Source organism: Pezoporus wallicus, unplaced genomic scaffold, assembly GCF_028554395.1.
Source record: "Pezoporus wallicus isolate ANWC-B61680 ecotype Strahan unplaced genomic scaffold, APGP_CSIRO_Pwel_v1 contig_865, whole genome shotgun sequence".
Lineage (NCBI taxonomy): Eukaryota > Metazoa > Chordata > Aves > Psittaciformes > Psittacidae > Pezoporus > Pezoporus wallicus.
This window is the reverse complement of record NW_026636827.1, coordinates 2,416,568-2,443,258: the sequence shown is the minus strand read 5'-3', so window position 1 is coordinate 2,443,258 and position 26,691 is coordinate 2,416,568. Positions and strand designations below refer to the sequence as shown.

The 26,691-nt window shown below is 37.7% G+C and overlaps 1 protein-coding gene across 13 annotated transcripts in view; it reads left to right on the top strand.

Moving 5' to 3' along the window:
• The window catches only part of R3HDM1 (R3H domain containing 1), a 91,447-nt gene that overhangs the window by 11,377 nt on the left and 53,379 nt on the right, over positions 1–26,691 (top strand). For all 13 annotated transcript variants that reach the window (XM_057401833.1, XM_057401828.1, XM_057401836.1 and 10 more), the window contains exons 2-3: positions 24,405–24,613; positions 25,446–25,656. In XM_057401833.1, coding sequence (XP_057257816.1) covers positions 25,486–25,656 — 171 coding nt within the window. In that variant the 5' untranslated portion in view covers positions 24,405–24,613; positions 25,446–25,485. The remainder of the gene's footprint in view (positions 1–24,404; positions 24,614–25,445; positions 25,657–26,691) is intronic.

Below are 26,691 nucleotides of genomic sequence, written 5' to 3'. Positions count from 1 at the left end.
TAATTATTAATAATCCTTTGCTTGAATATTCTCATTACACAAACAAGATTCTTAAGGATTGACTTTCTTAGTGGAAGAGCAGCTTTAAAGTCTGCTGTCTGTAAACCATCTCCTTTGCTCATCCCATGTTTGGTATCACAGGGAATGACTAGCGCTGACCTGGTCTGGTCACAATTCCTAAGTATGTTAGGCAAAGCATAATGCAGGTTGGAAGTAAACACTCTTAACACATGAAAAATTGGATTTTCAGCAAGTTTTTTTCTTTCCTGTTTTTTAAGCTTTCAGAACCTTTCTGCCCCCAAACTTGGGTATATATGCTTGTGTTCAGGTAGGGAAAAGTGCATTTGGTATTTGCATTTTGAGGCTGTGTTGTTTTTTCTTCTGTCAAATTTGCAATGACTTGGTTATGAAATCTTTGAGATACTTTTGAAGAAAACAGTGGTGCTTATTTTTCATTTCCATTATGGTTTTAAACTTCTCTGAACTACTTTTCCAGAAAACATTTAAATTCTCAAAGATCTAATGCACTGTATTAGTTTCTCATCTGGATCCTTCCAGAATATAGTTGTTGGTGGCAGTATTTGTCTATGCTCATACTCTTTCTTAAAAAATCCATCATGCTATAAAACTAATCTTTATTAAGTTTACTTTTTTCTTCCTCCCCTCTAAAGAGTGATACAGTGGTAAGCTTAATACATAGCCTCTTGTTTCAGTAATTGTACCATAAATGTTAGCATTGCTTCCTTGACTGAACCCCCAGCTTAAGAAAATGAAATAACTTTGGAAGGTGTGAGGACCAAGGTGGCAGAAAATGTCTTGTGGTTTATTTCGGAATTGGCTCTCCTTTCTGCTTGTGTCCAGACAATTAAGCTGCTGTTCTTCTTATATGTGCTTTCAGAAGTGTTCATTAGGAAGTATCAAGATGCTGATTTTACTCTACTTCGTTTGTTAGCAGGATTTTCAGTATAGAGGTATAAAATCATGCTTACACAGCTGTTTGATGAGGTCCTGCTATTAGAGAGGCAGTTGTCTCCTGACCTCCCTTAGACCACAAAGTTGAACAAAGGAATTTGCAAGATTCAGCTGCAATGCAGGAAACTGCTTAGCACTGGATCTAAAACCCATTAGACTGAAGCTGCTGCAGAGGACAGTAGCTCATTTATAAACAATGCAGAAAGATTAGGTGCAAGAGTCAGATTCTTTAATCTTATGCAAGTTAGACTGTCTCCACTAACATTCTTGAACTGTGGATTCCCCAAAAAACTAGTTTAGTAATAACTTAATTCAAGAAGCTTTGCTGACATCGAAGGCTTTGTTGGTAGAATGTGACCATATGTCAACTTAACTGTTGTGAGATTTCACTGGATGGACTTGAGTTTAAAACCTCGTTCTAGCTGTCTGGGGGAGTTTCAGATCTGTACAGCTGTCACATATGATGACAAGAGAGTTTAATATCTAACCTGTTTCAGGACTTGTCCTGAAATTACTGCATATTAATTGAAAATTGACTAAACGGAAACAATTGCACTTAGTAAATCATAGAATCATTTAGGTTGGAGATGACCTTTAGGATTAGGTCCAACTGCTAGCCTAGCACTGCCTTAGGAAGTGTGACCAGACCAGGTCAGCGCTAGTCATTCCCTGTGATACCAAACATGGGATGAGCAAAGGAGATGGTTTACAGACAGCAGACTTTAAAGCTGCTCTTCCACTAAGTCAATCCTTAATCTTGTTTGTGTAATGAGAATATTCAAGCAAAGGATTATTAATAATTAATAGAATAGCTATTAATAATTATTAGAATCCTACATTTCCATGGCCAAAAGGCTTTCCTTTATAGCAAATCCATAACAGGGACCTTGATACAGCCTCATGCTACAACAATCCAGGACTTGAGGATAATCAGGCTATTCTTGTTATACCATTTCCTTATACAGATACAAAATACACAGATACAATAATAGATATGGAAGATATTGACAAATTTTATGTAGTATTTGACAATGTTAAGTGTGCAGATTACTTGAAGAATGTTCTCCAAAATACCTATGGAATTTGCCTTCACTACAGATTCCCTAAGGCAAAGGGGAAAGTGGCTGCAAAGGGTGGCGGCCTGTTCCAATGTCTGATAACTCTTTCAGTGAAGAAATTTTTTCTGATGTCCAATCTGTACCTCCCCTGGCACAACTTGAGGCCATTTCTTCTGTTGTATCGCTTCTTGAAGTGACTGACCCCCACCTCACTACAACCTCCTTTCAGGTATTTGCATAGAATGGTAAGTTCTCTTCTGACCCTCCTTTGCTCTGTGCTAAACAACCCCAGCTCCCTCAGCTGTTCCCCATAAGACGTGAGCTCTAGACTCTTCCTCAGCTTCATTGCCCTTCTCTGAACACACTCCAGTGCCTCAGTGTCTTTCTTGTAGTGAGTGATTTCATGGAGAATTGAAGAGTGTTTATCAAAAGAATACCAAATTATTACATTATCCAGCTTTCACTCCACTTTTGCAACTTCTTTTTGATGTCAGCTTTGTAGCTTGTAGTTTCAAACAAAATACACAATCATCTTGTGGAATATGAAGTTAAATCTCAATGCGTAGACTATGTGAATCTCCAGAAATAAGGAACTTTGCTTAAAATAACTACAGATTTTACTATTGGTCTTTAAAATGGAGATCTGACATCTCTGACAGGAAGGCATTCAAAGGTGGGGCAGGATTGTTTTGTGTTGGTTTTGGTTTTTTTTTTTGTGGATTTTTGGTGGTGTTTTTTTTTGGTTTGTGTGGTTTTGTTTGTTTAAGGTAGGGTTTTTTTGCATATGTCACTACAGCTTCTCAGTGGAATTGTAGGGAAGGAACAGTTCAGTCCTAGGATAAGTTCAGTCCTAGAATAAATTCAGACCTATTTAAAGTAGTTGTTTGAAATGTTAATCTGGCCTTCTCCAGGTACTCAAATCATTGCTGACCAACTGATCAGAGACTTTGTTGGAAAGCCAGATGAAGGAATTTGTTAGTTCTGAAGTTTTAGTAGCGTATTGACTTACCAGAGTTGAAAGCGTTAAATTAACAAGAGTCTTGCCAAGTCTTGCTGCCATTGCTTTTTGAGTGCAATTATAGACTATCTCTGAACTATGCATAAGTCTTTCCCCATAGCATTATTTTATGTGGCAAAATTCCTGCTCTGGATGCACATGAAGGATTAAGTTCTTCTCAGTTAGTCTGGGTCTTACTTCATAACTCCCAAGATTTGTTCTTGTCCCTCCAGAATTATTGTTGAATCAGTATAATGTGAATCTTGGAGAGAAAATTAGGTTTAGCTTTAGCTTAAAAAAAATATTTTTCTAGATTGTGTTGCAGTATTTTATGCAGAGTAACTGCTTATGTCTCTTTATGCAAGAGCCATGGGCCTTTTCTGTTCAGACTTGTTATCTTGCCTTAAACACCATGTTAAAACAAAAGATGCACATTTAAAACTTTCATAAATGTTCTATGCAAGATATATAATATTTCCATTTGCGGTGATGGAATAAGGCTATTGCTTTTATGAATCTTGTTATTCAGGAATATGTATGAATAATTCAGTCAGGAGTCTTAAGATCTTTCTATACTGCTGCCTGCTCATTATTCAGAAATTCTTGATACAGTCTGCTGTTGCCCTAGCAACATTCTAAAAATTAGTGTCGTATCTATGAAAAAGCTTTTGTTTATCTAGCAAAGCCCACTATCCAGGCTGTATTATTGCGGGATGCATCTTGAGTGGCAACTCCAGGTCCCAGCCCTAGTTGTTTAAAAACCATTAAAATCTCCTTTTATGTGGCATTAATTGAAAATTGTTCTCTCTGATTTCCCCCCCCCTTTCCTTTAAACTGGTCACGGATCTTGAATATGATGTTGGTTTGCTTTAAAGTCCCTTTAGGATCTGATAATGTCGTGGTATTATCTGAGTAGAGGTGCTTGACTGTACAGATATGCAAGGAAGTAAAAATTGCATGTCGAATCCTGATGTTCTTAGGGTCCCTCTCTTTCTCTGCTACCCGTCTCTTTCCTCCTTCCTTTCCCCCTTCTCTTTTGACTTTTACATGAGAAGTCAGATATTGTTTAACCTTAAACACTCAGGGATTCAGAAAAATCTTTATTTGTGCTTATGAAGTTGACACTAACCAATTTAGGGCAGGAATAGGGGTGGTTTTAAGAAAGTCCTTGAAACAGCTAATGCCACAACAAACAGAAGTCTCTCACAACTTAAGCTCTCACTGTTAGGTTGAACATATTTATCTCACGAGAAATACCAGCACTGTTTACTTGTGGAACAAAATTGAGGTGCAAAGCTGATAATCTGTATTTTGATTTTTTTTTTTTCTAAAGAAGGTAAGTTGGAAAAACATTATAAATATCCAACTTCTCAAATCTTCTCTGTTGTGAATTGAGAGAAAAGCTGCAACCCTTTCCCTAGCCCCTTTTCTATGTGGTTCAGGACCTTCTTTCCTGTTTTATTGTTATTTGTTTGGTTCAAGCTTACAGTTACTCATTCCTTTCTGTGTGGGTGGAAGGTAAAACATACTTGCACTGAGGAAACTTGTCACTTTTGTCTTACTTGACCTGATTTTCAGATTTTGAGTTCTGGAGAATAATAAAGACTTCTCATAAGTTAACAAGCTGTAGTCAAACTTCAGTCTAGAAAAATACTCATATGACTCACTTGGTTTACTCTAATGCATTCCTTAGTCTTTTGCCTCTGAAGTACTTGACAATTGGAATTGATGCGAAGTTTTGCGATTTCTTAGTGATTTTCTTTCTGCGTGCTTCATGACATGAAAGCATGCTGGTAGCCATTACTACCAGTTTGCACTGTTTTAAGAGTATATGAAGCTACTGAGAGAATATGGAACAAAAGGACTTCTGACAAATCACAGGCTTTTGAGAAGGCTGGAGTAATATTAGTATTTTCAAGAACTGTCTGGATTTGGCTCATAGTCATCTTAAGTGTCTTTAATCTAGGCACCTGATAACTAGCAACACAGTAAATGTGTGTAAGGACAAGTAACAACTGAAAAAAGTGAGATGTGGGATTACAGCTATAATTGTTCATTATGATTCTAGCTAAAGTCTCCTCCCTTCCTGCCTATTCTTGCCTTTAGGCACCTGGCACTGAAGCCCTGTTCCCGTGTTCATAACTGTTTAGAATTCTTCGGGATGATAACACAGTTTGTTGTGCTACCCAAATGTGGAATTTTACAAACATGAGAGAAGGTTTATTTTTTGGGTTTTTGTTATTTCAGGGATAGGCATTTTTGGGAACTTCTCTCTCAACTGTCCTTTTGTAGAAAATAACCCTGGTTTGATATAAATAGTTTCTTATCATTCTCTATTCTCTTTTCTGTGGTCACAAAACTACTGGTCATTGTGTCTATTCCAGCAAAAAGTCAAAAGCTAGCATTGGTTTCTTGATAGTGTCTTTATCAAAACAAGTTGATTTTGAACCCCTCAGCATTCCTTTCCCCTGCCTATTATGACAGCTTTAGGAATTGCTCATGGTTTTGGGACAGCATGGTTTCAAAATCAGTGCTTACACAAATGATCATTCTTTAGGATCACATACCTTATGGAGACCAGGTTTTATGGGGGGGGGGGGGGAATGGAAAAATACATTCAGTGAGATGACACAACTTTTTTCCTGGTGTTGGTACTTAAAGCAGATACTGTGGTTGTTAAATATTCTATTCAGCTTCTGGGACCTTCATATAACTGGCCTACTACGTCAGTCCACTTACTCTGGGTCACTCATGGGGAAGCCCAGAGGAAATTTATCAGAGGTGCTATTTTTCATTCAGGCTGTTGCTTCTCAGTAGAACAAACAAACAAACAAAAAACCCAAAACCCCCACAAACCATAAAACCAAAACCCAAACACAAGGAACGTCATGTGGCTGAGAGGATATTGCATTTTTTTTGCTTTCACAGTTAGGATGACCTTAAACTCCAGGCTGTGAGTAGCTTAATTTTGTGCCTGGCATTTAGACAAGATTGTACAAAATAAAAAATGTCTAGAATAGTCTGGATTTAAAATACAGTTGGGGAAAAAGAGTATCAAGATAATGCAAAACTAGACATAGTGTGTTCATTAGGATTGCATGAATTCATCATCTTGAGACTAAATTTACAATTCCTTTAGTTTTTTTTTTATTAATAATGAAGTAGGTTAGGTTGTTTGTGGAGAAAATATGAAGGTCTTGAAAAGGCTATAGACCTATTTTTTAGAAGTAACAGTGAATGAGAATGTTCACTAATAGAAACAATGTGATGGAAGGACAGAGACTACAGTGATAAAACATGTATCTGACAAAACAAAGTAATTGATCTTAAGTCTGGCTTTATTCACTCCTTTGTTTAGCATGAGGCATTTCTCAGTTGTTTGCTTAAACTGAAGAAGCCATACTTTGTTTAGTTTGTTAAGCAGCAGTGTTTTCTCTAGATCTCAAAAATCAATCTGTAGCTGAATGTAATCTGAATAGTTCCTATTCCAGATTATGGAGATAGGCTAGAGGTTTTCCTGGTAGTTTGTTGGGTTTTTTTTTTTCCTCTCATTTAGCACAATTATCTACCTCTTAGAAAATGAAACATGGCCTTTTAAAATGTGTTCTAATGTGCTTTCTAGAAGAAAAGAAAAACGTTTGGGGTTTGTTTGGGGTTTGGGTTTTTCTTTGCTTGACTAAGCATTACTTTAAGGCCCATAATTAATGAAATTAATGACTATGTCAGTAAAAGTAGGATCATCTTTTTGTAGAACTTGCTATCTGCAAAGTCTTCATCAGTTCTTGGGGGGGGGGGGGGGGGTGTCAGGATTTGAGTTGCCTGGTTCAAGAGGGGAAGAATTGGAGAGAGCTCTTTAGCTGCTTCTTTACCTTCTCTACCTGGTCCACAAAACATACCTTCCACATTCTTAACAGTACTTAATATTGACTTTGAGTGATGCCAAAGATTGAGTTGTTTTTGTATGTTTTGGTTTGGGTTTTTTTTTGTATGTGTGTTGTTTTTTGTTTGCTTTTCCTTTGAAAACCTGGTGATGTGAATGTTACTCTTGATTACTTAGAATTTCTGTACTCCATGTAACACCAAAAGTTTACTTATACCCAGGGATATATTTGATATTTTTCTAGTAGATTGTTACAATGAGTACGTGTAAAGAGATTTTTGGTCTTAAATTCTGTGAATCCTAGCGGTATTTTTTTCAGCTTGTTTTTATGCTGTTACTCTAGACTTTTGAAGTAATGATAAACTAGTCTTTCAGCAGCCAGCCCTATAAATGGACCTGTCAGACAGATGCTTTCTCATTTGGTATCCATTGTGCAGAAAGCATTTGAAATGTAATTGCATTTAGTCTTTTAAGACTAGTTTTCCTCAGTCAGTATTTTGGGGTTGCTTAAATTTTGGGCTTTAGTTTAGTCTACTGTATTTAGATGTGGACAACACTTGGTCATTATCTAGTAACCATAGCTAAGTGGTGACTAGTTTCTAAACAGTAGCAAAATTGTTTCATTTTACTGGTAAGAGTGAGGATATATTTCACTTCTTGGACCAAAAATAAAGTCACGAGACAAACGTGTTTATTCTAGCTTCGTTGCTATACTGTCTAAACTGTGCTTATGGTGCACAGTAATGAAGTTGAAGTGCTTTCTTGGAAGCAATGGGTTTTTATAGGGAGATTATGAGCTAAATACAGAATAGGCATTCATGACCAGTTATACAATTTCTCTTAAAGGCAGAGATAAGCATTTGATTGAACAGAAGCATCTTTAAGGCATTAACAGTTCAGAAGAGACAAACTTGGAATCAGTCAAGGGGATGAGGCTCAGTGTGATCTGAAGATGGCTTCATAGGGTACTTCTGCGAAGTTCATGTAAAAGGGCCAAATGTTATACTGCTAAGTGTCTCAGTTTCTCATGTAACTGAGAAAATCTGTTCTATTTCCTTTAGGTTTATAGATAAACTTCATTTTGGAGTTCTGATAAGTAGTTTACTTCAAGGTATCCCATCGTAGCCTTTTTAAGATTTTTGCTTCTCAGTTTCTTTTCTTAAGTGTCTTTTGGTTCAGCAGCTTGCTTTTTTAGCTTGTTCTTTGAGTCTTCAAAGAACTAAGTTTCTTTCTCTTCCTTTGGTCTTTCCTCTAAAAGGAAAGGCTGTTATTAGTTAGAACATTTCAGTTTGTTAACAGAGTGCTTCCTCCTCTAGGAGGTTATGTCCTGCCTTTTCTGCCCTGAAAATATACTGTCCTGTGAATCTTCCTGTGAGTTGTTTGTGGAGAATATAGGGCCCTTGTGCCTCAAGTGGTTTGATTTCATATAACCAGTAAAACCTGCTTCCCAAGTATATCCTATGTAACAGACCTAAGATCATCTAGTTCCAACCCCCCCTGCCATGGGCAGGGACACCTCACACTAAACCATGTCACCCAAGGCTCTGTCCAACTTGGCCTTGAACACCACCAGGGATGGAGCATTCACAACTTCCTTGGGCAACCCATTTCAGTGCCTCACCACCCTAACAGTAAAGAACTTCCTCCTTATATCCAATCTAAACTTCCCCTGTTTAAGCTTTAACCTGTTACCCCTTGTCCTATCTCTACAGTCCCTAATGAATAGTCCCTCCTCAGCATCCTTACAGGCCCCCTTCGGATACTGGAAGGCTGCTATGAGGTCTCCATGCAGCCTTCTCTTCTGCAGGCTGAACAGCCCCAACTTTCTCAGCCTGTTTTCATAGGGGAGGTGCTCCAGCCCTCTGAACATCCTTGTGGCCCTCCTCTGGACTTGTTCCAACAGTTCCATGTCCTTTTTATGTTGAGGACACCAGAACTGCACACAATATTCCAAGTGAGGTCTCATGCAAGCAGAGTAGAGGGGCAGGATCACCACCTTTGACCTGTTGTTCACGCTCCTTTTGATGCAGCCCAGGATACGGTTGTCTTTCTGGGCTGCGAGCGCACACTGAAGCCAGCTCATGTTCATTTTCTCATCGAACAACCCCCCAAGTCCTTCTGCACAGGGCTGCTCTTCTCTGCCCAACCTGTAGCTGTGCCTGGGATTGCTCTGACCCAGGTGTAGGACCTTGCACTTGGCATGGTTAAACTTCATAGGGTTGGCATCAGCCCACCTCACAAACGTGTCAAGGTCCCTCTGGATGGCATTCCTTCCCTCCAGCATATCAACTGAACCACACAGCTTGGTGTCATCAGCAAACTTGCTGAGGGCGTGCTCAATCCCACTGTCTATGTCAGTGACAAAGATGCTGAACAAGACTGGTCCCAACACTGATCCCTGAGGGACACCACTTGTTACTGTTCTCCAGCCGGACATCGAGCCATTGATCACCACTTTTTGCGTGCGGCCATCCAGTCAGTTCTTTATCCACCGAGTGGTCCACCTATCAAATTGACGTCTCTTCAATTCAGGGACAAGGATGTCATGTGGGGCAGTGTCGAATGCTTTGTACAAGTCCAGGTAGATGACATCAACTGCTCTACTGCTGTCCATCAGTTCTGTATGTCCATTATAGGAGGCCACCAAATTGATCAGGCAGGATTTCCCCTTAGTGAAGCCATGCTGGCTGTCACCAAGCACCTTGTTGTTTTTCATGTGCCTTAGCATGCCTTCCAGGAGAATCTGCTCCAAGATTTAGTTCAAATTATTTTCCTATTTCATATATGTTAACATGTTATTTCTGTGTTCATTTACACATAGTTGCATTTGGCATCATCTGTATATATAGGCATTCATAGAACACAGCATCAAAGGAACATTTATAAGTACATTTCCTAGGTAGCAATATTGCAGGTATTGTTTCCTGTCAAAATCCTCTTTTCCTTTTTAATATTAAGCACTGAAGCCGTGGAGACTATTTTAATATTAAAGCTAAAAATAATTTCTCATCTCATATGGCAAACATTGGTTTTTGTAGGAATTGATGGTTGTCTTTTGTGGTGTAGAAAAGCTGTCTTGAGAAGGGATTGTAAGAACGTCTAATGGTAATTATAATAACTAGATGCACATTTTTGAGTCTTCCGCCTTAGATTGTTAGATTGCCTCTATTTTTACTTCTTTGTGGTTTTTGTTTGGTTGGGTTTTTTTTTCCTTCCCCTCACTTCAGCAGTCCTTTCCATTCCCCACCTTCACGAAATCCACCACTAAAACCTACACCTTCCTGTACCATTCTATATGGAACAGGAGCAACTGAAGGGAACAAGATAACTATTGGAAGGAGAGTGGATTTCAACAGCTTGTACAAACTTCAGTAGAAAGTATTCAAATGCACTCTTGCTACAACCCCCGAGTAGAAGAGATCCTATGTCTTTGTAGTTTGCACTTAATGTAGGTATTAATGTTTTGTGTCACCCATTTAAAAATTATAGAAAAAAAAGGGTGTGTTCTTTCTCCCTTTTGAATTCATAACATAATATGCAAAAGAGGCACCTTCGAGTAAGAGTGCAGCTTGTGAAAGCTTACTGCAGAAAGATTAATTGAATACTGTATTAATTGTCAAATTTTACTGATAGCTTCATGGTATGTCTTTAAAACAAAAATGGATATATCAAATTAATTTCTGCAGTTTTAAAGATGCAGACAACAGACTTAATTGACCATGGGCACACCGCACAAATATTTTTTTTTCCTAAGAGTCTATTTTTAATTACTGATTGCTGTCAACAAAAATACAGTTTATAGAAGCCCTTTTACAGAAATTAAAACTCGGAAGTATTAAGATGAAGTTTATTACATAGTTCTGACACCCATTTGATGTCATGAGAGGAGCCTGTAGCATTAGTGCACATAGTCTGGGTATAGTAGTATATACCAGGCTGCTTTGTTCTTTGCTTACAGCCTCCACTTTTTCCATTTTATTATTGTGTTTCTTTAATAGCAATTTTCAATTAGATATGTGGTCTGACCTTTTCCAGGAGGGAAAGGTATTAGCGGCTCTCTTCTACTGGAAATAATGAGGAACAGCGAACTCCTGGAAAGGAAGAATGTTATCTAATAGAATCTGGACATTTAGAAGGTGGGGATTATGTCGAACTGCCTCCTGGAATTCACTGGAGGCTTTTTTTTCTTTTTAAGCTCTTGCTGAAGGATAAGTTTCTAGCTATTAGAAGGGGTGCACATAATTGTTGTTCCCATTTTTTTTATCCATCAGTTAGAGCAGACTGATAAATTGAGGGTTGGGGGAAGGTTTTGCTTTGGTTATGAGAAAATAAACCCAGACCAGTATATCATCTCCTGTAAGATGACAGTTTCCAAGACAGGAGATTCAGAAGCTAATAAAAGCCAAAAAGTATATTTTCATATGTTCATGACTTTTTAGAATATGAGTGTGTCAGTGTTAGGAAAATCAACAAAAAATTTCTAAGGGACAGTGCAGAGTGTAACAGTAGTTCTCTTTTTCCCTTGGGTACTGCTTTATTTCCTGTTTGGGGTTAGCTGCACCTTGTTGCTGATCTTACTGAGTAAAAAAATAGTTCTAGGTTCTCTGCTGTGATGTATGTCAGTACCAAATCTGACTGTAACAGTAGTCAAATACATACATACACATGTTTTCCAAGTATAAGAAGACTACTTAAGTGATTATTCTGACATTGTTGTAATCTGTATAACGTGTTCAAAAATGAAAAGCCATTCTCTTTGGCAGCATTCGGAGTACACCCCCTGCTATGCTTGTGCACACAGTTGTTCACCTGCATGGAATTCTTTATATGATTTTAAAAAAATAAAAAAAAAGGTGTGGTTTGTTTGTTTTTTTTCTCTAACATTTTGCCAAAGAACTGTTTACTATGACAAATAATGTTCCCATTGCAGACCAGAGGAAAGAAGAGAGAAAACCTGTGTGAAAATGTCACTGGCCTCCCAGCTATACCTTTAGTATGCGTTTTCTTAGAGTCCTTACAGAGTTGTCTGTTGGGAGCTTATCAGGTGCATTGATGGGGGCTACAGGTGTGAAATACCGTGCTGTTACCTAGATCAAAACAACTGTTGTCTGCTAGCCTGTAGCCATAGCCTAGGATAGAATGACAGGAATAGCTGTCTTGTGTATGTGTAACTGTTGAGTAGTGAAGAGGGAAAGGTAGCAGTTACATTGAATCTGCCACAAACAAGAAAAAGGCTAGATATTCCAAGAGCTGTTGTCATCAGCTAGAGGAAACAGCATACTTGTTTGAGTTGTTTTTTTGTGTTTTTGTTTTTTTTTTTCCAAGTATTGTGGGATCTTGCTGCTTGCTGGTCAGGGACGACAGCCGAGATGTGTGGAGTGCATGTCACTGCCATTTACAGCCAGTAAGAGTGGAGGCTTTAAAGATGAAGCACCGAGGTGGCAGAAGGGAGGAATAAGTGTAGAAAGATGTAGATCTGTTGCAGACTGCAGCAGTCTCAGTGCCGAAACATATTTATATGTATACTGTTTTATGAAAATGTGCATATATATATTGTTTATAAAAAATATCTAACTATTCCAATGATCTTTGTTACTTATTTCCTGTTCTTGTTATATTACAGCAATGTGTAATTGTGCATGTGTGTGTGCATATATAAGTATATATACTTGTCTGTATATTTTTTTTTTTTAACCTTGTCACTTAAAAAATGCAGGATCCTGATTTCCTGTTGGTCAGGTGCTCCCCAAGGTTGCACATCCCTTCGCTGGTGCCCCCCAGGTTAAAAATACTGCTCCATTTGCCTTCCAGCCTGACTTGATATGCAGAATTCTTCAGAGTGGTCGCTGGAGAAGTACAGAAGGCGGATTATTATTCTGCAGTAGTACTACTGAGCACTGGTAATGTTACAGATGGGGTAGTGATAACAGTTTCTCACATGCAAGAAAACTGTGGACCTCTGGTCTGGATACTGATTTTGGAAGTATGATAATTAGCATAACTGGATTGATTTTTTTTTTTATTTTTTTTTTAATACCCCTCAGATCGAAAGTATTTTTCTTCCTTATTTGGGTTCTGATGGCAGTTATGTGTCAGTCCAAAAAATTACCATGGCGTTCATACTGCCGATGACAACTGCGCTTATCTGCTGGCGCTGTGAGCTAACTTGCTGATGTTTTTTTAAGTTGTATTCGTAATGCCAAACTGAAAAAATACAAATGTTTAGAAAGGAAATCAGTACAGTACAGAAAGGTGCCACAACAGACTGCTTCAGCAGGGACCCATGGGTGTTAAGTGATCGGCTAAGCATGTCTGCGCAATATCCTATCTAAGGGCACACGCAGAGACTCGTATGAGGTATTATGGAAAGCACATTTTCAGTAATGACATAATGAAGCAAAATGCCAATACGATGCAGGTAGGCGAGTTCTGAAAGAGGGTATTTAAGCACTGTCTGAAAGGGGAAGGGTAAAATGTCTGCAGATAAACTACAGTTTGCATTCTGTTTTCCTTTTTTTTTTTTTTCCCCCACAAAAGCCATTTTTAGGCCTAAGCAATTAGCAGAGATTAGCATAATCTCTTCTTTCTTTAAACATTGACTTTAAAAAGACTTTTTCTTATACCAGCTCATTTAGTAATGGCTTTCTTTCAAATTTTTATTTACTGAATATTGTAATTGTGCTAGGACTGGAAAACCATTATAAATATCTCTGCTAAAACAAGGCAGTTTCCCATAGGTGGCAAAAATGCAGGAAGTATCTGTTATTTCTTGAAGTGTACTGTTATCTTCATTCTAATGAGGAACTATAATGAAGATTAATTTTTTTTTATAAAGGTGAGTTTTGAACTGAAAAATAGATTTTTGAATCAAAATAACAAAATAATTTACAGTAGGCTATATAAAAATATTTTTTCCTATGCAGAGTGTTGATGACTGTTTTTTGTATTGTGGACCAAATCATCTCTTGAGATAACAAGTAATTCTGGGTGTCTGTTAAAAGCCATGGCACTTGATTCCATAAAGATCAGTGGTAACTTAAATTCTTTTCAAGTTTCTGCACTATCAAAGGAGACATCAGAAGTACTGTAGCTTTTTTTATAAACTGAGCAAAAATACACTGCTAAAGGGCTAATGTTTTTTAGGTAGACAGTTTTTTAAAAGCTGATTTGTTTTACATGATGTTTACAATCAACAGTTTTTTAAGCTACCAGTAATGTATGTATGCATCTTGTTGATGCGATGTAGTATTTTGTGAAGCAATGAAAAAAAATTCAAAGGTGAGAGTACTGGTAGTGCCCCATGGAATGTCTTGTTGTGTTTCTCTTGTTTGCGTTGGTATGTTTTATCTTTATTTTAATTTTATGCAGGGAGAGATTATAATGGTATGGCAATTCACCAAGTTAGTGATTCTTGGTGTAAGAGGGAAACAAAATGCCTGTTCCGTTTGAAGCTTTTCCTTAACAACTTTTGAGAAAACCAAGCCCATTTCATAATCTTGAATATTTGGGGCCCTAAGCAGAATCTTTAATCTGGTCTGAACTCCAGAAGTCTATTCTTACTATCTGCTGTTGAAATTTGTGTGTATGTTTTAGAGACCCCTTTTTTCCTGTTGTTATTAATGGAACTACCAATGGAAAAATGTAAGCTTATTTAAGAATAAAACCTGAATTCTGTATTAAAAATTGTTAGTTGCTGTATGCAGTTCTGAGTGGCTGTTTTCTAAATGAAATTAAGGTTTTTATCTTTTAAGAAAGGTGCTATTTGAAGGATATCCACTCAAAATAGTCACAAGTAAAGCTTCAACGTATGTACTTAAAACAGCTGGGAGAATCAAGCTTTGACTGCTTTGAGATTTTAGTTTGCTACTGTATCTGAGGTCATGTACGTGGCATGTACTTTTTTATGTATGTGTTTTCTGTTAATTGTTTTGAGCAGCAAATTATATTTTCTTTATTTTACTACATCTGAACTGAAAATACATATTCTCTGTTTCTGATATTTTAATCAGTGTTGAGCTAAAAAGACTTTTGAACATAACCTTTGTTAGTTTACAGTTTGGTATTATAAAACAAGTTTTTAATTTTTTTTTAAATTTTGGGTTGGTGGTGTTTTTTTGGCTTGGTTTTGGGTTTTTTTTGTTGGCTTTTTTTGGGGGGTGGTCGTTTTTGGGTTGCCTTTTTTTAAGAAACAGTAAGTAGCTCAGACTACTTATTGTGCTGTAAAACCTCTGTGACATTTAGTAAGCATTGATAACAGCATAAAGAGAAAAACAGTTATTTTTTTCACAAACAAATCGTTTTATTTCAAACAGACACAGGAAAAGCGTATTGTGACTCTCTTTCTAGTCCATTTTGAGTCCTTAACACTAGAAATATAGTTTCAGGGAATCATCCAGTAATGGGATTCTTCAGTTTTTAAGAGTTCTTGTCTAAAAAGACTGACCATTTAAATTTGATAGTTTGAAACAGTAGATTTTGGATTTTGGGTCCTTGATCTGAGTGACTCTGACCTAGAGGTCTTAAATAGGTACTCACCAATATTATGTGTAGAGTGTCGAGTGTGTTTCATGGAATTGTTGGAGGCTTTCTAAATATATAGCTGAAAATGAGTGGAAAAGTTATGAAAAAATTATGCAAGATGGCAAAAGGAGCTGATAAAGGAGGATGGCTGGGCATGCAATATAAACAAAATAAGGATAGAAAGGGAAGAGTTGAGGATTGCTTGAGAGATTAAATGACTTGAAGTTGGAGGGAAGGTGCTGGTGTGGGGACAGGGATACAGAACTGTATGTACGTCTGCTGTAAGGCTCCCAGCGCAGAAATGGCTTAAGAGACAGGAGGAGTTTTTCTGCTGTCGGTTAGTTTTCTCTGAATGATGTAAGTTAAACCAACAGAATCTTCTGTCAGCATAGCTGTTTCTACAGAGCTTTTGCTGGTACAGCAATGTCATGTGAGAAGGGCATTCATTTTTCACCTCCCAAGCCAACAGAACTATGCTAGCAAAATCTAAAGATATGTCATGTTGTGTTTCATAAGTGTTTTAAAGACATGAGAAGAACTATTTTAAAATAGTTCTTTCCTCATGCCTTTAAACAGACATCCTCTCTGGGGGGAGGAAGGACTTAAGCCATTCAGCGCATGTACTTTCCACTAACCTAATACTTTGCTGTTTCTGAGGTATGACATTTCTGAAAGGTTAATGCTATAATAGGGATCAGGCTCAAATGGCTTTTGTCTGCTAATGTACCTTACCTTGTGCAGATGCTTCCCAGTGAGGCAATGACAGAAAAAAAATGGATTTTAGCTACATGCTTTGAGGTCTGTTTCAGAAATTATTTTCTTTCCCTCCTCAGCTACAAAAAGTGAGAACAGATCCTACTGGACCTACAACTTTAAATAGTGTATAAACCGTTTTAAGATTGTTTTAGTTACCCTAAGGAGAGTGGACTAGCCACTGAATTGTGTTTTATAACAATAAGCATATGCTAGGCAAGTCGGTTTTCATCCAGCACAGCGTGTTCAATGCTAGAATTGTAGTTTCATCAGAAACCCTTCATCTGTTGAAACATGTGGATTGTCTGTCAGGAGAACTTTTGTTCTTTGTGTTGTATAGTTTCCCTAGTCAAAACAAGTTTTGTTGTGTTTTGTTGTGTTTTTGTTTGTTTGGTTTTTTCTTTTCCTTGGGTAGTATCCTAGCATGCCAACTCTTTCCTTTTCCTGAAATGGTTAAATTGTATGGTTGGTTTTTTTTTTGTTGATTTTTTTTGTGTTTTTTGGGGGGGGGTGTGTTTGTTTTTTTTCATGTGGTGGCAAGGAGTGTTTTTGGTTTGTTGGGTTTTTTTTTGTTTTTTTTGGGGGGGGGTATTTAAAAGTGCATATTTTGGCAGCATACAGAAATAAAAATGTCTCAAGCCTACTAGATTTAACAACAAGCTGGAAGCACCTTAGCAGAACCCTTTGTCATGTTGCATTGTAGCAGGAATTAAATCCCGAGGAGTGTCTGGTTTCCTCATGGCAAATGAAGAAGGTGGTTACTTCCTTTGGTGTACTTTGCTCTGATTGTTCGTCTCCTAAAAGTCCAAATTGAACTCCAAGAAGAGATCTAGTAAAAGAATGACAGTGCTTTGTGCATAATGGAGCAGCTGACCCTCCTGCAGAGCCAGTGCTAAGATTACTCTGAAGAGTCATTGTACAGTGCCAAGCTCCATAAGTACTTTAATACTGTAGTTTCCTATCGACACATAGAATAAAGATCCCTATAGTCTTGCTGGTTGTTAAATTTCTTCCGTACACAACTATATTCCTGAAGGAGTTCTCCTGATGTTCTTTGTCAGCTAAACGTTTGTATTATATTCAGTAGTGGGCTCACAGGAGAAGGTGAGGCAGGATTAAAGAGGCCATAGATTATTGCTCAGAATTTAAAATAAAGGGGAGAGGGATAGTTACTAATAGTACGTCTTGGCTTCTCACATCTGTACTGTGAAAAGTGTCCTCTTTAAAAGCCTGTCTACTACCTTATGAACAATGATAGTGTGCTGGCTTATAGCCCGAGTGTGATAGAAGGGCACTATTGTTTTTTTTTAAATTGCTTGAGAGATTATACTATGCAAAACTCCTCAGTAAAGGAGGTGCATAAGTCATGAATTTACAAGGTGAGGGCAAGATTAATTTTTTTTTCTTCTGATATGCAGTATTCTTGTTGTACAAATAATACAGTGCTGGTAAACTGTACCTATTTGAAGTGTGCATAGGTTTGAAGTAGATGTTTGACATATATTTTGGTGAATCTTGTTGCTGTGCTTTAAGGCAATGTCTCTGTCTGCCTTTCCATCCTCTCTCAAGGCATTTGACTGCACCAGTCGGTAGGTAGAAGATGGTATGATGGTGCCTTGGTCACACAAGTGCGAAGCCCCATATCTTGGTGTATGCTGTCAGTGAAGGTCTGTTTGAGCTTAGACATCAGGCCAAGTTGGAGTGATAGAGGTGTAAACATACTCTCTTCTGCCAAGTAGTACCTTTGATACAGGGACACAACAGAAAAATGAAAGAGTGGGTTACTTTGTATAACCTGTGCAGCAAGATGAACTAGAATATACCTGTGAGAGCCTTTATTAGGTTCACAGTTGTGGGATTTTCCTTCTGTCTTCTGAATTTCCTTTGGGGGGAGTTTTCTCAAGGAAGCCTGCAAATGGTTTCTGGTAAAATTGGTGCTATTTCTATCTAGTTATTTTTTTAATGATACCTACACTAAGTTGGTAGCAGGATGTAACTTGTATAGACAGTGGGATGCATATAGTCCTTAATTTCAAAAGAGGTAGAGTAACTGCAGATTATGCTTTTGTATTCCTATTTATCCTCATACTGTTTCTTTTGAAATCCTAATTACTAAATAGCTTTGTAAATTGAATCCAATAAAAAGTATCTTCTAATGCTACTGTACTAAATAGCATTTGGCTATTAACTGATTAATGTATAACTTTAAAACCTGTGTAAATAGTATCATTGGGAAAATCACAAATCTTTAATATAATTGTATCAATGCAGCATGGATTTGTTTGTACATCACTTTCCAGTATATAAATGTAAACAAGAATAGGGATTTTAATTTTTTATTCATGCTTAGAAATTTGACAGATTTCTCATTTAAATACTATGCACATATCATAGTTCAATAAGGAGGCTGAGATTCTTTGCTCCCTAGTTGTTTAATGGATCTCAAACTTTAGACATTGTGCACATGCTTTCTGCATGTTGTCTTGAGTTATGTCTGTGTTGGCTTTTTGGAGAAAGGGAACAGTTGCCTCTGCATAATTCCAGATTCTGTCTCAATTATACAGAGCTGCTTTGAATTTTATGATAAATAAATGGTAATCTTAAGATCAGCTGCTACATTTTTATAAAAGCTGCGTGGCAGATTTCAAAAGTCTTTGAAACCCTGGGCCAAAGAGGTAAGTAAAGTACTAATCGAGAAGAAAGCAAAACTTTGGTTGTAGACCCTATCTCATGACTCTCGGAGCATCTGTGGGCGTAGCTTGGTCTGTTCATGGGCTGGAGAATCGTTGCTCCCTCTGGAATCCTCCCTTGCTGTCCAAGTTAGGATTTCTAGGGTTGTGGGGGGTGTTTTGTTTTTCCTTTTCCCTTCCCCTCCTTCACCAAAGATAGTTTGCTCCAGTCCTTTTCCCTTCCCTGCCCAAAGGAAAATTTCCCAGAAGGGTCTGATCTCTTCCAGTTATAGGTGCCTGTCAGGTTGTCCATCTTTTGTCTCGGGATTCATCTGCAGGCTCTCAGTTAATAGAGGTGTATTTCCCTCTACATCCCCTCCCAAAGTATTAATCTGTACCTTCACATAGCTTTATTTTAGTGAGGCTGGTGCTGTTGAAGAGTGTACTTAATGGAGTACATGGGCAGAGCAGGTATAGGAGTCACCACTGCAAAAAGGTGGGGGTACAGCTGTTTCTCTGTTCCTCTTGTGGCTTTCTTCACGCTGGCTAGTGTTCATATAAATTTCCTTTGCACTGCCATAGCTCAGCAGCCCAGCAAAAGCTGCTCTAGCAAAAGAGCTTTATGGTTCTCTGTCACTTATTGTTGAATCACACAATGAAGAAGTTTAGCAAACAGCAGAGCTGATGTGGAGGTAGAGGTGGAACCATACTTTGAAAGCGTGGTGCAGAGGCTACAGGGAGAAGAAAGAAGCAAAAGCTCTCCCCTTTTTGACGGTAGTGAGTACCCTGTTGATTTAGCTGTCTTGAGGCATTGATATAACTTGCCAAAATTAATTATTTCTGAGAACTGTGTCTGTAGTGGTCCTCAAGAGCTAAGCAATAGCTGGATGCAATAATTATCTTTTAATTATACCCATAGTTTTTGTTAATGTAAGAATGAGATATTTTTGATCCGTATCTTTCTGCTTAAGGCATAAACATTTTCCCCTTTCATCCTAACAAAGAAACATATGTAACTTCTTATGAGTGGTGTTGGTTGGTTGGGAGAGTTCGTGTTTGTTCTCATCACAGGAACCCTGAGGTTATGATGCTAATATAAATATGTTTATATTGTTTAAATGTTGTCCAAAATAATTGAGGTGAAAAATAGCTGGATAAGCTTTTGTTGTGGCAAGTCTTTTAGATAAGAAACTCCAAAGATCTGTTTTTCTAGGGAAGATCCTGAGCTTTCTATTTAAAACAAAAAAACTTCCACATCCAATGAAGGCTGTATCACTAATATGCTGGGGGTAAGGCAAGGCTGTTCACGGAGACTTTGCTGTACTCATCCATCATTTCTTCCACTTGTGCTGTGGAAGGAGGTGCTGCACAATGCCGCTGTATAAATTATGGTGAGAGGCCAGTGTTTGTTGGTTTGGATTTTGTTGTGGTGGTGTTTTCTGGTTTGGGGTTTTTTGGTGTTTGTGGTTTTTTTCCTTCCTCACACAGCTACTTTTATGACAGAGTTTTTTAATTCACATAGATCCTATACAATGCTCAGCTCTCTCAAAGTAAAAGCAGGTGAATTTGTGTATCCCCCTGAAGTAGGCAGTACAGCTTCTGATGGGGTTAGTATGAGTCTAGTCTTCTGTAGTAAAGGTAATTGTTGTTTAGTGCAGAGCATCTTTTATGCATTTTTTTTTTTCATTCCTGATATTTCCTCTCTGGGAAGATTATCCTTAATCCTGCTTCAAAGGGAACAGAAGTAAGTAAACCCAACATTGATTCTTCTCAGTTTAATGGAATACAGCATAAATAGTACAGAAAATAACCTACTGCTGTGATTCCTCTGGGCATGTGTACATGCATAAACAGGTCTTTTGGATAATAAAGCAACTTCTGAAGAGAACTATAGCTTTATGTGTGACTGCAGCAAATGTTAAGAGCTAGGATAAGTTGCTGCATACAGTCTGGAGATCTCTGACTTGTGGCAAGCCTCACTGGGAATTCAGCAGTGACTGATTTTTGACCATGAGGTTATGGGGTAGCCTAACCTGACAGTCATAATCATACTAAAAATTAGGTAGGTGTGTATTGTCCACGACAAGGGATAGTCTTTAGACCTGTACAAGATTTCTGTTGAAATATCTGGTGACTAAAAGCTTGCTCATAAATTTTCAAATTACCTTTGCACTGGCAGCATATTCACTTTATGTGTTGAATTAGAAGGCCGGGGTGAAAAAATTTACATTCAGTGTTTTGTCCTGAATTTGATTGATACCAGTTATTTTGATAGCTGTTCCTCTGGTCTTTTGACAACATTTTCTATGTGTCACGATTCAGGAGGTTTCTGTCGTAAAACTCGGGAATGGCTTTGCTAGATGCAGTCTTTTCTATCTCTTGTCCTCTGGGCTGTGCAAAAGAAAGCAGTAAGAGCACAGCATTGACAGTTTTATGATTGTCTCACTGAGACGTATATGCCTATAGATGTATGCTAAGACAGGCTAAGAAAGTTGGGGTTGTTCAGCCTGGAGAAGGCTGCATGGAGACCTCATAGCAGCCTTCCAGCCTCTGAAGGAGGCCTGCAAGGATGCTGGAGAGGGACTCTTCATCAGGGTCTGTAGCGATAGAACAGCAGGTAATGGGTTTAAACTTAAACAGGGGAAATTCAGGCTAGATCTAAGGAAGAAGTTCTTCACTGTGAGAATGGTGAGGCACTGAAACAGGTTGCCCAAAGAAGTGTTAAATGCTTCATCCCTGGCAGTGTTCAAGACTGGGTTGGACAGAGCCTTTGGTGATGGCATCCCTGTCCATGGCAGTGGGGTTGGAACTAGATGTTCTTAAGGTCCTTTCCAACCCAAACCATTCTATGATTCTATGTAGTACTGGACTTCTGTCTTACAGCTGATAAGAGTTTTCCCCTCTGAATAGCTGATTCAGAATAGTTGCCTAGACAAAGTAGTTACCACTTTTCAGAAAGAAAATCAATAGAATTTAGGTTTAATGGTGGTAATACAGTGTTACCAATACGATAACGAAGGGGGAGAACATAACTTTCAACAATAAGTGTTTAGATGAGGATGAAAATCTTGAAGGTTAAAGAAGATAAATGTCACATGTTATCTTCCACTCTTGCATACAAGTCCTTGTAATTACTGTCTGTTAAAGTAGGTACCTATTGTTGTTACTTATAAAACCAAAAATAAAAAATACAAAAGAAGAACCCAAACAAAACTAAAATTGAAAGGCTTTTTTCATGAGACCTGTTGCTAGCTGTTTAATTTTTTTACATGCAAAACCAGGTGGTGCTCTGTCCTTAATGTTTATTCCTTTCAACTGTTTGGATATTTTTTGGGTAGAAGTATCATGTCCCTCTTATTAAAATTTGCCAACCTATATTGGTTTATAATGCCATGCAGTCTATGGCCAGTGTTGGGATTTGATATAAATCAACTTAGTCAGTTTGCTTACTAGAGCCCTTTTTCTGTCCAAACAGTACATTGACTTTTAAGGTCTGCCTTCTTGTTTTCTTCTCCTTTTTCCCATCCTGTATGGGGGACAGGAAATTAATACCCAAATATATGGGGAGATGAAAGAGGTGGGATTCATAAGGGTGTACTGGATCTGGCCTCCTCATTCAGTCTGCAGCCCATAAAATTCCTGAAGTATTTCTAAACTTTTACAGATTGAATTAAAGAACTAGAACCAGATCATCTCAGTTATGAAAACTGAATTTATGGAAACTGCAGGGATGGAATGTTATCCAGCTACTAGTAACTCACTATTGTTGGTCACAAACTCAAGGTTGCTGTACCAATTTCAATGAATCTATGGCTGTTATTACTCAAAAAAATCAGGTAAACAAAGATATATCTTTATTATGTGTGTTTTGCTGTTAAGCTGAAGTACAGGGTTTGTCATTTTCTTACATGCAGGCTGATAGTGATTCTGGTTGATTCAAAGTAGCTGTGTTCTATAAAATAAAAAATAATTATATTTTGTTTGAATCGAAACTGCGCAGCTTCTCAGTTCTGTCCTACTTACTGTAGGTTACATTGCACAAAATCCACAGGCTTTAAATCTATCTGCAGGTGAAAAATCTGTTCATAACATGTTATAGGCTGATTTGCAGTTAGGTTGTTGTAGGAAATATTAGGACTTTTTACCTGTGCATCAGTTTTCCAGATTGGCATAGGCAAGGAAATTGCATTTGCAGTGTGAGTTTTGTGAATTCTTTTTTTTTTAAAACGGCCTTGCAAAGGAAGCTCTTAGTGAATTCGATAGAATTAAACCAAAGCCCCTTCAAAATGTTGACTACAGTTAATACATTTGTGGCTTCTATAGGGAACAGCAATTAAATGATATTTAATTTCTGAAATTATATTTGCAACTGGACATAAATGTTTAGAAGAGACCTGTGGTCTCTTCTAACATTTTACCTAAATACAACACAAATTGTATATTAGTCAACAAAATCAAACAGCTTCTCTGTTCACATCTTACTTACAGTAAAGGTAAATCTGAGCTTTTTCATAAATCTTAAATAACCATCTGGATTATCTGGAAGAAACAATTCTGTGTCCTCTGGAAGAAACAATACTGTGTCCTTTGTTGCATTTCTGCACCTTTTTGTTTCCTGTTTGTTTTTTTTTTATGCGTAATCATTTCAGCGATTAGGGTCTTTTACAGGCCTGAATCATAGCCCATCTTTTATCTTTCTTTTTCATACTCCTTCGCAGCAAGGTTTATTAAGTCACAATGCCTATATGTCTTAACCAACCTGTATGTTTCTTCAGATGTAGAAGAGTAATTGTAGCCAGGCTTTAATCTCGCCTGCAGGAAACCTGGAAGTCTGTGGGCCATTCTGTTGCTGTTTCATGCCATCACAGCCTTCTCAGTTGTACCGAGGGAGTAGTTCAGCATGATGAGGTGTTCTCGGAGTTACATATTGTTTGCTATTTGATTTCCATTGTTGCCTACCACTTCAAATGCATGCTTCCTCTGGGTGGTGATACTACTTATTTCTCAGAAGGGCAAATCTGAGAAGGGAAGATGAAACATTGTCAGTTTTGCAGAAATTTGTAAATCCTCATTCAAGGGCAGTTATTTTGATGAATAAAATAAAAATGTTTTCTGTAATTCAGGTTGCAAAAAATATGGATTATGCGTTGTGCTTATAGCTTATGAACCATGACAAAGAAAAAAGCTTTTAATGCTAACAGGAATCAGTGAGCTTTCATGGCCTGTTACTCCTACACACCTGCTGGGCTGCATATTTCAAACTGTCTTTTCAGACTCTGCTGGAAGATACCTGCTTGTTTATAGAAACAGTTTCACTGGGAATGCCAACAAAATTTTTATTTTGACTACTTGTTAACTCTGTAATACAAAAGTGTCTTGTAAGTCTGATGAAAAATACTATTACTGCTAGAGAAAGAAAGTAGAATGAATAAATATGAAAAATGCTTATTTCTTCCATGCTTTTGTTTTCTTGAAGTGACTGTTTTTAGGTGTCATCATATTCCCTCTCCCATCCTGCCAAATAAAAGTATCATGCATTTTCCTTTGATTTTTAGGCATTCAAAAGGGATGCTCTTGCTGATTCAAGACAACACAGTTCTGTCCAGGACTCTACACTGGGGATAAGGACATGGGACTCCTCCTGCCAGATTCCAGATGGTTCATTACATCTGACATCTTGGTTGACAACTGTGAAAAGGAACTTTGGATTATTTTATTTTATTTTTGTGGGAGACCACAATCCCCAAATTGTAGGACATATCAGGTACTACATCAGATACTTACTTAGACTTTTCCATAATGTTACTTGATTGTTACTTGTTTTCTGTGAAGGACTTTTAAGCATTTACATCTTACTGTTTTTATTTTAAGGAATGAAAAATTCTTGGTTTACATCTTTCACTGTAGCTTAATAATGATGAAAAGTTGTATATTTTTAGGGAAAATTTGGGGTGGTTCTCTTATAACTTTAACCATTAGTTATCTTTATACAGTATTAAAAATTATTATTTTGAATTATAATTACTTATGATGGTTGTTATTATCCTAATTACCAAAGCTGTCTCTTTCTTTCTTTGTTGCTTTTGGGGGAGTGCTTAATTTCATTTTGACTAGTTCTGCTACATCTAGTAGGTAGGATAGTTCCTGCATTTGGAACTTGTCTTGTGGTTACCTGGCAACGAGGTACCTTAAAAGTTTTAATTAAATTTATGAATGTTTGCACACTTGGTGCATTAGGATTTGTATGTTTACTTTAAAACTCTGTATGTAATTATCTTTTAGATGTGAAAAGCTTCTCTTCTTTCTGTTGGAATTTAGTTTGATTTAGAGTACCTGAACGTTCAGGTGTTTATTTTAAAATATGGAAGGGAAAATCTGTGAGTGTTATCCCATAGCGTAGCATTTAGTTCTCCTTTGTATAGATGTCTGTTGTTAGAAGCCTTTTGATAAGAGATGATCACAAGGCAGGAAAATACATCGTGACAGAAAGGGGAATCCTGTTTGCAGCAAAATCATGTTTATTCTGGGTACTGTTCAGATATGCTTTGTTTTAATTCAGAATTACTCAGTGATCCTTTTTTTTCTTTGTCCTAAAGGTTCCGTGTTTCTTGTAGAATTTTAAAATAACCTTTTCTAATGAGGATGTCTGATATTCTTACTGTAAAAGATGGAACTGATGCAATGAAGGGCTCAGAAGCTGAATTTAAAGATACAGACCCAATTGAAGACCTTATAAAATCAGGAAGTCAGGAGCAGATTCAGGCAGAAAAGGATGAAAATTGTCCGGATAGCAAAACCAATATGCCGGTAAGAAGCTTTTCACTTTATTTTTCACTAGTATATCATGTTAAATGAGTCTGTTTTGTTCTTCTCCCTTTTCATGATTCTCTTCATGTATTTCTTTGGTACAGGTCAGGAAAACTTGACTTGTGTTAGGGAAACAAGTTGGATGATTATTCTCTTCTCCTTTGCCCCACTTTTCTGTAAATATGAGAGTTGGGAATTTTTGATTGTTTGAAGTAGATGGGCAGTTTTCATGTGAAACAGATGATTTGTCCATATAGGTGCTCTCCTGGGTGCACATGTGAAATTGAGTCTTTGCAGCAGAACAAGGGAAAAATTTGGCATTCAAGCACCTTCTGTTGTTGCTGTGTCTTGACTGAGTTTAAGAGACTGGACTATGTTAATAGTACTCTATATAGTAATAGTGAGATATGAGTGCTGCTTGTATGAACAAAGCACTACAGCACAGCTTATCATGTCTGTGTTGAGGAGGGGTGACCAGTCTACAGCTCTTGAGCCATGTGCATTTTACAGGTGGCTCAGGTGTAACTTTTACAGCAAAGCTGTACAGCACAAGATTAAAGTAATCAGATGTAGGTAATCCAAATCCCCAGGTGTCAGAGGAATCAAGTCAGTGGAGTTCCTGAGCCAGAAGGTTTGGGTCCTGCCCTGGCCACCAGTAGAAGGTCCAGCCTCTTTCTGCCTACATCAGTGGCATAGTGAGCTGGTGAGCTATCATCTCATCTTGGCTACTAGCTAGTAATGCCTGTACTTTCTCTTTTCCTTCATTCTTCACTGCTTGACAATTTAAGTAAGAAAGCTTAGGCAGTCTTTATGCATATACACTGAAGAGCTCATGCATATAAATAAATGGCCTTTGTGAGGTGGGAGATGGACCTATAAAGAAATTGTGGCATGGAAATTTCAAGTGAGAAGGAGGCAGGGTGCATAGGATGCAAATGTCTTGTGTTAAAGGAGAACACACCGGTAAGGGTGGGTTAAGAATTTATGGCAGCAGATTTGATATCTCTCAAATTTAGTTGCACATTTTGCACTTAT